General features: G+C 38.9%; 1 protein-coding gene across 1 annotated transcript in view; it reads left to right on the top strand.

The window, feature by feature from the left end:
• Window positions 1-2390: 2390 nt before the first annotated feature.
• CCDC168 (coiled-coil domain containing 168) overlaps window positions 2391-12557 on the top strand; it is a 36984-nt gene continuing 26817 nt past the window's right edge. Inside the window, exons 1-3 of the mRNA XM_060394209.1 lie at window positions 2391-2624; window positions 2795-2834; window positions 2963-2996. Of these exons, the coding sequence (XP_060250192.1) occupies window positions 2391-2624; window positions 2795-2834; window positions 2963-2996 (308 nt within the window). The remainder of the gene's footprint in view (window positions 2625-2794; window positions 2835-2962; window positions 2997-12557) is intronic.

The following is a 12557-nucleotide window of genomic DNA, read 5'->3' as shown; positions in this document are numbered from 1 at the left end:
ACCTCCCTTACAGCAGAAAGCAAAGAAGAACTAAAGCAGCTCTTGCTGAAAGTCAAAGAGGAGAGGAAAAAAGTTGGCTTAAAACTCAACATTCAAAAAACTAAGATCATGGCATCTGGTCCAATCACTTCATGGCAAATAGATGGGGAAGCAATGGAAACAGTGACACACTTTATTTTGGGGGCTACAAAATCACTGCAGATGGGGACTGCAGCCATGAAATTAAAAGACACTTTCTCCTTGGAAGAAAAGCTGTGATCAACATAGATAGCATATTAAAAGTAGAGACATTACTTTGCCAACAAAGTCTGTCTAGTCAAAGCTATGGTTTCTCCAGTAGTCATGTATGGATGTGAGAATTGGACTATAAAGAAAGCTGAGTGCTGACGAATTGATGCTTTTGAACTGTGGTGTTGGAGAAGACTCTTGAGAGTCCCTTGGACTCCCAGGATATCCAACCAGTCAATCGTAAAGGAAATCAGTCCTGAATATTCATTGGAAGGACTGATGCTGAAACAAACTCCAATACTTCAGCCACCTGATGCAAAGAACCGACTCATTGGAAAAGACCCTGATGCTGGGAAAGATTGAAGGCAGGAGGAAAGAGGGATGACAGAGGATGAGATGGTTGGATGGCATCACCGACTCAATGGACATGGGTTTGGGTGGACTCCGGGAGTTGGTGATGGACAGGGATGCCTGGCATGCTACGGTTTATGGGGTCACAAATAGTCAGACACGACTGAGCAACTGAACTGAACAACAAAGCCCTGGAAGCGGAGACTCTTCTTTACCTCTATGCAAACTTAAGCATTAGCAGGAGTGGTAGACATTAGTGGTATACTAATTAACGGGTTCAGTGTCATCACTTAAAAGATCTTAGGAACAAACTAGAGAGTTTCTTCTTGTTAAAATGTTGAATCCCCTTTAAGGTAGTAAACATTAAATGAATTTAATTTCTCTTGCCATTGGTCAAGAGAAGTTGAGTATTTCATTAGCTGCATTGATATGGCAAAACCCAGCAGAATAAAATCACCCTGTTTGTGTATATGGAAGGGGAGTCAGAGAGGAGGGTATATTTTAACCTAGAAATGCCTAGAGGAATTGTTTCTTCTAGAACCAAGGAATTCCTATACCATGCATCCCAGTGAGACATATGTTTGCAAAGACAAACCCCAAGATCACAGTTAAACCTAAAATAAGATCATAAGCTTCTAGGATGTGTCATTGATCTCCTTCTCTCTAATACTCTAGGTTAGTAAGAACTCAAGAGATCTTTCTTGCTCTCAAAGTTATGCAACAGAGAAAACCTGAACAATAAACTCTGGTGTAAATAACTATACTTCTTTCTTCTGCCCACCTTGAACAAATGAAGACAATGGAAGTATTAATTCAGCACATCTTCCAAAGGAAAGTGCTCTAAATCCAAGGTAGTGTTAATATTTTCACTAACAGTCCCAATTGTTTTGTATACTTAGACTCTTAAGACTTTGGCTCTGCCCCACCCTAATTCTGACATCAGCAAGCATACCAAGTTCCTTGGTATCACCAGAAACAGAGTAAAGAGGAAATTCACCAGGAGACCATTCCAGAACCCACCAAATCTAACTTTGGTTTTCAACATTGCAGTAGATTATTGAAGAGGAAGATTGCTGACAGACACCTCTGACAAAAAGAAATATAAAATGAGGTGTTCTATTTTAAGAAAACATCAGGCTGGCCCCCAAGAGACAAGCTATTATCTGTCCTGCAGAGACAATGAGACATACTAAAAAATTATTTGGTATTTATCTGAAGTTCAAATTAAACTGCAGCATCTAGTTTGTGTGTATGTGTGTGTAGTTTGTGTGTGTGTGTGTAGTTTGTTTGTGTGTGTGTTTTAATGCTAAATCTTCCCACCCTACATTCATGTTTTCCCGATCACAAGGAAATATAAAATACACTTCCTGGTTGTAAAAGAAAGTGGTTTTGTCCAATTCAAATTTGTTCTACATTTTAAAAATTTACAGTATCATTATAACCCAAATGTGCTAAGGAATTATTTATAGAATGGGGGGGGGGGGTTGTGTGAAATTAATGGAGGATTATTTTTTATTTTAATTTAAATAAACTACAGATAGCATCATACATGTCTCACCAGTGAACTTGCATTATTGCTCAAGTAAGTTGATATGAGCTCAGTTAAATACCCACTATGACACGTACCTCACTTAGACCCAGAGCAATCACCACTGTACTTAACAAGGCACTGGGCAATACTGGGCACTTTTTCCTTGGCAGAACATTGCATATGGTTATGAGATGGGCATACCACCTTGTTGTGTTTTGGGGCATCCAGAATCAAGGGCTTTGGAATGAAGAGATCCATCTATTTCGTATATTACATAACAATGTCAAAGCAATTTTATTTTTTTAAAAAAGTGGTGCAAGGAGGATTGGGAAATGATACATTTTTGACATTATGGGAACTTCTAGAGTCCTGGACTTCTCAAAATAATTGGATGGCAATCTTCTTTATAATTTTCCTGGGAATTATTTTTGAGATCATACTCTTAAAGATTTGTATGTCCTTTCAGAAGAAGCCTGAACTTCCTTCAGAAAAGGATAAGTCAGATATCCACAAGGTAAGAAAAAAATGCTTGATTTCCTTTTCCAAGATTTTTCAAAATAACACAGAAGAATAACTTATAAAATTGTGTAACTTTGGTATTTGGATTACTCTAACGGGTCGCAAAGAGTCAGACACGACTGAGCAACTGAACTGAACTGAACATTTTATTGTCTCCCTTGACAGAAAGAAGACAATGGGAGTCGCCTGACAAGCATGAAATTTGGTAAGTATCCTACAATTTTATTAGTTCAGTTCAGTTCAATACAATTTCATATTTTAATATAAAACTTGTTCAGTCTGAACTTCTCCCATTGATACTCTGACTTTTTTTTAATTCCTATTTCTCTCTAGATAATTGGTCAGCTCTTTCATCCTCAGAAGCAAGGTAAATGATATATTTTGAAATTAGATGAAACGGATTGGTTTTTTTCTATTCAAAACTACATCTGAACTACAGAAAAAAGTTTTCCCATTTGTATAGAGTATAACAGCAGTTCAACATCATAATTCAGTCTAACTTTGATTTTTGTTTTTTAAACTGATTTTTATTGGAGTATAGTTGCTTTACAAAGTTATGTTAGTTTCTACTGTACGGCAAAGTGAATGAGTTTTATATATATATAAACACCGTCTTGGATTTCTTTCCCCTTTAGGTCACCACCTAGCACTGAGTAGAGTTCCCTGTGCTCTACACTAGGTTCTCTTTAGTTATCTATTTTATACATAGCAGTGTATATAGGTCAGTCCCAATCTCCCAGTTCATCCCACCCCTTCTTTCCCCCTTGGTATCCATACATTTGTTCTCTACATCTGTATCTCTACTTTGTGAATAAGTTTATCTGTATCATTTTTCTAGATTCCACATATAAGTGATATACTCAGTATTTGTTTTTCTCTTTCTAACTTCACTCTGTATGGCAGTCTCTAGGTCCATCTGCTGCTACTGCTAAGTCACTTAAGTCGTGTCTGACTCTGTGCGACCCCATCAATGGCAGCCCACCAGGCTCCCCCGTCCCTGGGATCCTCCAGGCAAGAACACTGGAGTGGGTTGCCATTTCCTTCTCCAATGCATGAAAGTGAAAAGTGAAAGTGAAGTCACTCAGTTGTGTCCGACTCTGTGCGACCCCATGGACTGCAGCCCACCAGGCTCCTCCATCCATGGGATTTTCCAGGCAAGAGTACTGGAGTGGGGTGCCACTGCCTTCTCCACTAGGTCCATCTGCTGCTGCTGCTGCTGCTACATCTCTGCAAATGTCACAATTTCATTCCTTTTAATGGTTGAGTAATATTCCATTGTATACATGTACCACATCTTCTTTAGCCATTCCTGTGCTGATGGACATTTAGATTGCTTCCATGTTATGGCTATTGTACACAGTGCTGCAGTGAACACTGGGGTTCATGTGTCTTTTTGAATTATGGTATTCTCTGGGTATATGCCCAGGAGTGGGATTGGTGGGTCATATGGTAGTTCTGTTTTTTAACTTTGATTTTTAAATCATTGCTCTATTCTAAACTGTATTAATGGCTTTTATATATTGTTTAAATTATCCTTCCATGTAGGTAGTATCATTACTGTTTTTTTTTAATTTGTTTCAGAGTATGTACGAATACATGTATGTATATAATGTATATATTGGGGCTTCCCTGGTGGCTCAGATGGTAATGCATCCACCTGTAATGCAGGAGACCCAGGTTTGATCCCTGGGTTGGGAATCTGGAGAAGGAAATGGCTACCCACTCCAGTGTTCTTACCTGGAGAATTCCATGGAAAGAGGAACCTGGCGGGTTACAGTCCAGGGTTGCAAAGAGTTAGTCGTGACTGAAGCGACCGAGCACGCACATAGTTGCTTTATAATGTTGTGTCAGTTTCTGCTGTACAGCGAGTGAATCAGTGAATCACACACATACATATGTCCCCTCTCCTTTGGATTTCCTTCCCGTTTAGGTCGCCACAGAGCATCACTCCTGTTTTTACAAATGAGGAAAATAAAGCTTAGAGGTTAAGTGGCTTGCTTCTTTCTCTACCCCAACCTCTCTCTCCAATACAAAGAAGTAATAATGACAAGTTCTGATAATTCAACTGAAAAAGTATTCATTTAGCACCTACTATGAACCCAGCAGACCCTGAGCTAGGTTCTTCAAGAGTGCCATGAAAGGAGTTTATACAATCAGAATTCATCCTGCATCCTGAGGATACATGAGTGCTAGAGATTCAATACTGACATTGCTACTCTTGTTGCTATCAACATCTTAATTGTTTTCATCAAAATCCATTCAGTAACCATTAGATATCCCTATACAATGGACCTTGTATTTTACACTGGTATTCAAATAATAAGCCCTGGAGGAGGTAGTGACCAGCCACTCCAGTGTTCTTGCTGGGAAAACCCCATGGACAGAGGAGTCTGGCAGGCTATGATAGATGCTAAATAAATATTTTTCAACTGAATTATCAGAACTGGTGATTATTACTTCTTCATTTGCATTGAAGAGAGAGGTCATGGTAGGTAAACAAGCCACTTAACCTTTAAGCTTTATTTTCCTCATTTGTCCGTGGGGTCACAGAGAGTTGGTCACGACTGAGTGACTGAGCATGCATGCACAAATAATAAGATAGTATCTCTTCTCAAGAAGTTTATATTCTTGGGGAGGAGACATATTCATAAAGGATGATTTTGTTTGTTTTTATTTATTTTAATTGGAGGCTAATTACTTTACAATATTGTAGTGGTTTTCGCCATACATTGACATGAATCAGCCATGAGTGTACATCTGTTCCCCATCCTGAACCCCTCTCCCATCTCCCTCCCCATCCCATCCCTCAGGGTCATCCCAGTGCACCAGCCCTGAGCACCCTGTCTCATGCATCGAACCTGGACTGGCGATCTGTTTCACATAAGATAATATACATGTTTCAATACTATTCTCTCAAATCATCCCACCCTCGCCTTCTCCCATAGACTCCAAAAGACTGTTCTATACATCTGTGTATCTTTTGCTATCTTGCATATAGGGTCATTGTTACCATCTTTCTAAATTCCATATATATGCATTAGTATACTGTATTGGTGTTTTTCTTTCTGACTTACTTCAATCTGTATAATAGGCTCCAGTTTCATCCACCTCATTAGAACTGATTCAAATGTATTCTTTTTAATGGCTGAGTAATATTCCATTGTGTATATGTACCACAGCTTTCTTATCCATTCATCTGCTGATGGACATCTAAGTTGCTTCCATGTCCTGGCTATTATAAACAGTACTGCGATGAACATCGGGATACATGTGTCTCTCTCAATTCTGGTTTCCTTGGTGTGTAGGCGCAGCAGTGGGATTGCTGGGTCATATGGCAGTTCTATTTCTGGTTTTTTAAGGAATCTCCACACTGTTCTCCATAGTGGCTGTACTAGTTTGCATTCCCACCAACAGTGTAAGAGGGTTCCCTTTTCTCCACACCCTCTCCAGCATTTATCGTTTATAGACTTTTGGATAGCAGCCATTCTGACCGGCATGAGATGGTACCTCATTGTGGTCTTGATTTGCATTTCTCTGATAATGAGTGATGTTGATCATCTTTTCATGTGTTTGTTAGACATCTGTATGTCTTCTTTGGAGAAATGTCTATTTAGTTCTTTGGCCCATTTTTTGATTGGGTCATTTACTTTACTGGAATTGAACTGCAGGAGCTGCTTGTATATTTTTGAGATTAATTCTTGTCAGTTGCTTTGTTTGCTAGCTATTATTTTCTCCCATTCTGAAGGCTGTCTTTTCACCTTACTTATAGTTTCCTTCGTTGTGCTGAAGCTTTTAAGTTTAATTAGGTCCCATTTGTTTATTTTTGCTTTATTTCCATTAATTTGGGAGGTGGGTCATAGAGGATCCTACTGTGATTTATGTTGAAGGGTGTTTTGCCTATGTTTTCCTCTAGGAATTTTATAGTTTCTGGTCTTACATTTAGATCTTTAATTCATTTTGAGTTTATTTTTGTGTATGGTGTTAGAAAGTGTTCTAGTTTCATTCTTTTACAAGTGGTTGGCCAGTTTTCCCAGTGCCACTTGTTAAACAGATTGTCTTTTCTCCATTGTACATTCTTGCCTCCTTTGTCAAAGATAAGGTATCTATAGGTGCATGGATTTATCTCTGGGATTTCTGTTTTGTTCCTTTGATCTATATTTCTGTCTTTGTGCTGGTACCATACTCTCTTGATGACTGTAGCTTTGTAGTAGAGCCTGAAGTCAAGCAAGTTGATTCTTCCAGTTCCATTCTTCTTTCTCAAGATTGCTTTGGCTATTCAAGGTTTTTTGTATTTCCATACAAATTGGGAAATTATTTGTTCTAGTTCTGTGAAAAATACCATTGGCAGCTTGATAGGGGGTTGCACTGAATCTACAGATTGCTTTGGATAGTATACTCATTTACACTATATTGAGTCTTCCAATCCATGAACATGGTATATTTCTCCATCTATTTGTGTCATCTTTCTTTCATTAGTGTTTTATAGTTTTCTATATATAGGTCTTTTGTTTCTTTAGGTAGATTTATTCCTAAGTATTTTATTCTTTTAGTTGTGATGGTGAATGGAATTGTTTCCTTAATTTCTCTGTTTTCTCATTGTTAGTGTATAGGAATGCAAGGGATTTCTGTGTGTTAATTTTATATCCTGCAACTTCACTGTGTTCATTGATTAGCCTCTAGTAATTTTCTGGTGGAGTCTTTAGGGTTTTCTATGTAGAGGATCATGTCATCTGCAAACAATGAGTTTCACTTCTTCTTTTCCAATCTGGATTCCTTTTTTCTTCTCTGATTGCTGTGGCTAAAACTTCCAAAACTATGTTGAATGATAGTGGTGAGAGTGGGCACCCTTGTCTTGTTCCTGACTTTAGAGGAAAAGCTTTCAATTTTTTAGCATTGAGGATAATGTTAGCTGTGGGTTTGTCATATATAGCTTTTATTATGTTGAAGTGTTCCTTCTATCCCTGCTTTCTGGAGGATTTTTATCATAAATGGATGTTGAATTTTATCAAAGACTTTCTCTGTATCTGTTGAGATAATCATATGGTTTTTATCTTTTAATTTGTTAATGTGGTGTATTACATTGATTGATTTGTGGATATTGAAGAATCCTTGCATCCCTGGGATAAAGCCCTCTTGGTCATGATGTATGATCTTTTTAATATGTTGTTGGATTCTGTTTGCTAGGATTTTGTTAAGGATTTTTGCATCTACAGCCATCAGTGATATTGACCTGTAGTTTTAATTTTTTGTGGCATCTTTGTCTGATTTTGGAATTAGGGTGATGGTGGCCTCATAGAATGAGTGTGGCAGTTTACCTTCCTTTGCAATTTTCTGGAAGAGTTTGAGTAGGATAGGTGTTAGCTCTTCTCTAAATTTCTGGTAGAATTCAGCTGTGAAGCCATCTTGTCCTGGGCTTTTGTTTGCTGGAAGATTTCTGATTACAGTTTTGATTTCTGTGCTTGTGATGGATCTGTTAAGATTTTGTATTTCTTCCTGGTTCAGTTTTGGAAAGTTTTACTTTTCTAAGAATTTGTCCATTTCTTCTAAGTTGTCCATTTTATTGGCATGTAGTTGCTGATAGTAGTCTCTTATGATCCTTTGTATTTCTGTGTTGTCTGTTGTGATTTCTCCATTTTCATTTCTAATTTTGTTGATTTGATTCTTCTCCCTTTATTTCTTGATGAGTCTGGCTAATGGTTTGTCTATTTTATTTATCTTCTCAAAGAAGATAAACAGCTTTTTTTTTTTAAACAAAGCTTTTAGCTTTGTTGATTTTTGCTATGGTCTCTTTTGTTTCTTTTGGATTTATTTCTGCCTTAATTTTTATGATTCCTTTCCTTCTACTAACCCTGGGGTTCTTCATTTCTTCCTTTTCTAGTGTGTAGAGTTAGGTTATTTATTTGACTTTTTTCTTATTTCTTGAGGTAAGCTTGTATTGCTATGAACCTTCCCCTTAGCACTGCTTTTACTGAGTCCCATAGGTTTTGGGTTGTTGTGTTTTCATTTTCATTCATTTCTATGCATAAAAGGATGATTTCTTGCAGTATGGTAACACGATAATCAGAAATCTAGGAGAACATTTTAGGAGACACCTACACCAGCTTAGGGGGTGTTGAGAATGTCTTCATGGAGAAGGTTATACTGGAGCTGAACTTTAAAAGGTAAGTGGAAATTAGTCAGAAAAAGACACTGGTTGGGAGAATAAAGAAGGCCTTATAGGCTATGAACAGAGGCAAGGAAATAAGAAACTGCAGGGTGTGTACACGAAATTATGATTATTTCAGGATTGCTGGAATGGTGAGGATGGGCCGGGGAGTTGTGGGTGATGAATGTGAAAAAACAGGCAGGAGTCAGATCATAAAGGACTTTCTCTCATTGTTGTTGTTCAGTCGCTCAGTCACGTCCAGCTCTGCAACCCCATAGACTACAGCACACCAGGCTTCCCTGTCCTTCACGATCTCCTGGAGTTTTCTCAGACTCATGTCCATTGAGTCAGTGATGCCATCCAACCATCTCATCCTCTGTCTTCCACTTCTCCTCCTGCCCTCAGTCTTTACCAGCATCAGGGTCTTTTCCAATGACTCAGCTCTTTGCATCAGGTGGCCAAAGTATTGAAGCTTCAGCATCAGTTCTTCCAATGAATATTCAGGGTTGATTTCCATTAGGATTGACTGATTTTATCACCTTGCTGTCAAGTGACTCTCAGGAGTCTTCTCCAACACCACAGTTCATAAGCTTCAATTCTTTGGTGCTCAGCCTTCTTTATGGTCCAACTCTTACATTTGTATATGACTACTAGAAAGACCATAGCTTTGACTATACAAACTCTGTATGCCATGTGAAAAGCTTGGAGCTTATTCTGTAGGTAGTGAGGAACCACTGAAGGTGGTTGAGCGTAGAAGTGACAGTTTTGTGTTTCAGCTGAATCACTAGTAGCTGTGTAGAGTACAAACCTGAAGATTACTTGACTTCAGTCTAATTTATTTGGGTTGTCAGGTGTAAAGGGGCTTTATTCATGTAATGTGGTTGTTCTATTTGCATTTATTTGTTTATAAATATTTGTTTTGGGGTGTGTTGAGTCTTAGTCCTCACTGTGGTGCACAGGTTTCTCTAGTTGTGGTATGTGGGCTTACTTGCCCCACAGCATGTGGGATCTTAGTTCCCCAGCCAGGGATTGAACCCATGTCCCCTGCACTGGAAGGTGGATTCTTAACCACTGGCCCACCAGGGGAGCCCCTCCCTCTGCCTTTCTTGGTATTGGTTTACCCTGAGGTAAATAGAAAGATGACCACCAAGAGTTTCCAAATCAGACCAGCAATGTCCAGAGGATGTAAGAGGCCAGTTCTTTCTGTGTCTTTCTTAGGAACAAGGCAACTTTTCCCTGAAGTTGTTAAATGTCTTTGTCTTATACAGGGATTAGTTCATACCCACTCGTTATTCAGTTACTTGGAAATGAGATTACTATGTTAGATTTAGCATAAACCCTTGAGGTAGAATGGATGTTGAAGAGTCCGCATCCATGATTATTACTCCAAGCCATAACTTTGCTTTAGTCATAAGGACAGATGATGATACCAAAGGTGACATGATACTAAAGATGATGGGTAGGTGTATCAGTCAGGGTTCTGCAGAGAAATGCAAAAAAGAGAGAGAGATAAAAGGAGTTTTATAGGAATTGGCTTGCATGGTTATAGAGGCTGAGAAAAGTCCCCTGATCTACCAAATAAAAACTGGAGACCCAAAAAAGCAAGTGGTATGATTCAGCCCAAGGCAGAAGTCCTGGGGTGTCAGGGAGTTGTGCAGTGCAGGGAGTTGTGGATGGTCTCCGAGCCCAAAGACCCAAGAATCAGGAGCTCTAATGTCTGAGGGTGAAGAAGATGGACATCCCAGATCAAGAAAAGATGGGGAGTTTGCTCTTCCATCTATTTGTTCTATTTGAGCCCTCGGTGGATTAGATGATGCCCAGCCAATTGGGGAGGGCATATCTTCTATATCTTCAGGCTGCTGATTCGAATGTGAATCTCTTCCTGAAGCATCCTCACAGGCACTCAGAAATAGTGTTTTACCAGCTGTCTGGGCATTCCTCAGCCCAGGCAAGTTGACACACAAAATTGACTACCACACTAGGTAACAAAAATGTGTATACAGCCTGTATATTAGACATTAACAGCTTCTCCTGACAGTAGAGAGAACTTGAAAAATATTTAATGTATTTTAAACATCCACCTAATAATTTTGTGTTCCCTGTGAAAAAAGGTAATCAATAGTTCAGTCTAAAATACTCCAAATTCTATTAATAATTAGCAGAATCCAAATCAATGAGATTTTCCTGTATAAGTAAACATGTAGAAAACTATTTGTGTGATGGGGGTATATGTTGATAATTTTATTTATTAGTTTCATGGCTCTGGACTTCCCTGGTGGCTCAGACTGTAAAGCATCTGTCTACAATGCAGGAGACCCAGGTTCGATCCCTGGGTTGGGAAGATCCCCTGGAGAAGGAAATGGCAATCCACTCCAGGACTCTTGCGTGGAAAATCCCATGGACTGTAGCCTACCAGGCTCCTCTGTCCATGGGGTCACAAAGAGTCAGACACGATTGAACGACTTCACTTTCACTTTCATGGTTTTGTTCATAATGATGAGTTATTTAAAACTAGGGTCATTCTTCCAGTAAAGAAAAAGATAATCTGTGATCCCTGGAAAGACAGCCACCAGAATTTCTGACTTAGCTTATATGAGTTTCAGTTTATGATTTTAGGGTACCTTACCGTGAAACAAATAGTCAGACATGACTTAGCCACTAAATAATAACAACTATGAAACAAAACTTAAGGGGCATCAGAATCACCTGGAGAGCTTGTTAAAATTCAAATTTCCAGGCCCCACACCTAGGGCATCTGATTCAGGAAGTCTAGGGTGGGATCTGAGATTTTGCATTTCCGGTCATTTTGCATTTATGATCATTTTGCATTTCTGATCAAAGTGATGCTGATGCTGTTGGTCTGAGCATTGCTAGACCAAGCCTAATCATTTGAGGTAGAAAGGATGCTGGAGGGTCCACTTCCATGATCATTTGCTGCTGCTCTTTAGTCACTGAGTCGTGTCCAACTCTTTGCAACCCTATGGACTATAGCCCACCAGGCTCCTCTGTTCATGGAATTCTCCAGGCAAGAAGACTGGAGTGGATTGCCATTTCCTTCTCCAGGGGCTCTTCCTGACCCAGGGAGCCAACCCGAGTCTCCTGCATTTGCAGGTGGATTCTTTACCTCTGAGCCACCTGGGAAGCCCTCTGTGATCATTCTTGTTGTTATTCAGTCACCGATTTGTGTCCAACTCTTTGTCAGCCCATGGACTACAGAACACTAGGCCTCCCTGTCCCTTACCATCTCCCAGAGTTTGCCCAAGTTCATGTCCATTGAATCAGTGATGCCATTCAACCATCTTCATCTTCTATCGCCTTCCTTCATGATAATTATTTAAACCAAAATTATGCTGAGAAGCATTACCCTAAAATGTAGGCTTTTCTCTTGATCAAAAACAAACAGCTGTTAAATAATTAGGACTTATAGAAAGCTATAGTTTATGGCATTGGGCATTGTTCTGTTGTACCTCTTAAATTTCCATATGGATGTTTTCATTCTTATCAAAACTGTCATACAGAGAACAGAAACTGATATTCCTTGTAAAAGGATATAATCTTAATCTGCAACTTTGTCAAAATAGACAGTCAAAAGTAGACTTTTGGACAGATTTTTGTGGGGAAAAATCCCTCATTCTCCTAGATATGAAAATAACTTACTTCACTTTGTCAGTGGATTGATTTATTGAATGAATGCAACTAAGTAATGAATTATTTTGTAATGTGGATAATGACTTCCCAACTTATCTCTACATTCAACTATGTTATCATATACTATATTGGATT

Source organism: Ovis aries, chromosome 10 (genome assembly GCF_016772045.2).
Source record: "Ovis aries strain OAR_USU_Benz2616 breed Rambouillet chromosome 10, ARS-UI_Ramb_v3.0, whole genome shotgun sequence".
NCBI lineage: Eukaryota > Metazoa > Chordata > Mammalia > Artiodactyla > Bovidae > Ovis > Ovis aries.
Note: the sequence above shows the minus strand (reverse complement) of the source record. Positions and strands in the feature narration are given on the sequence as shown.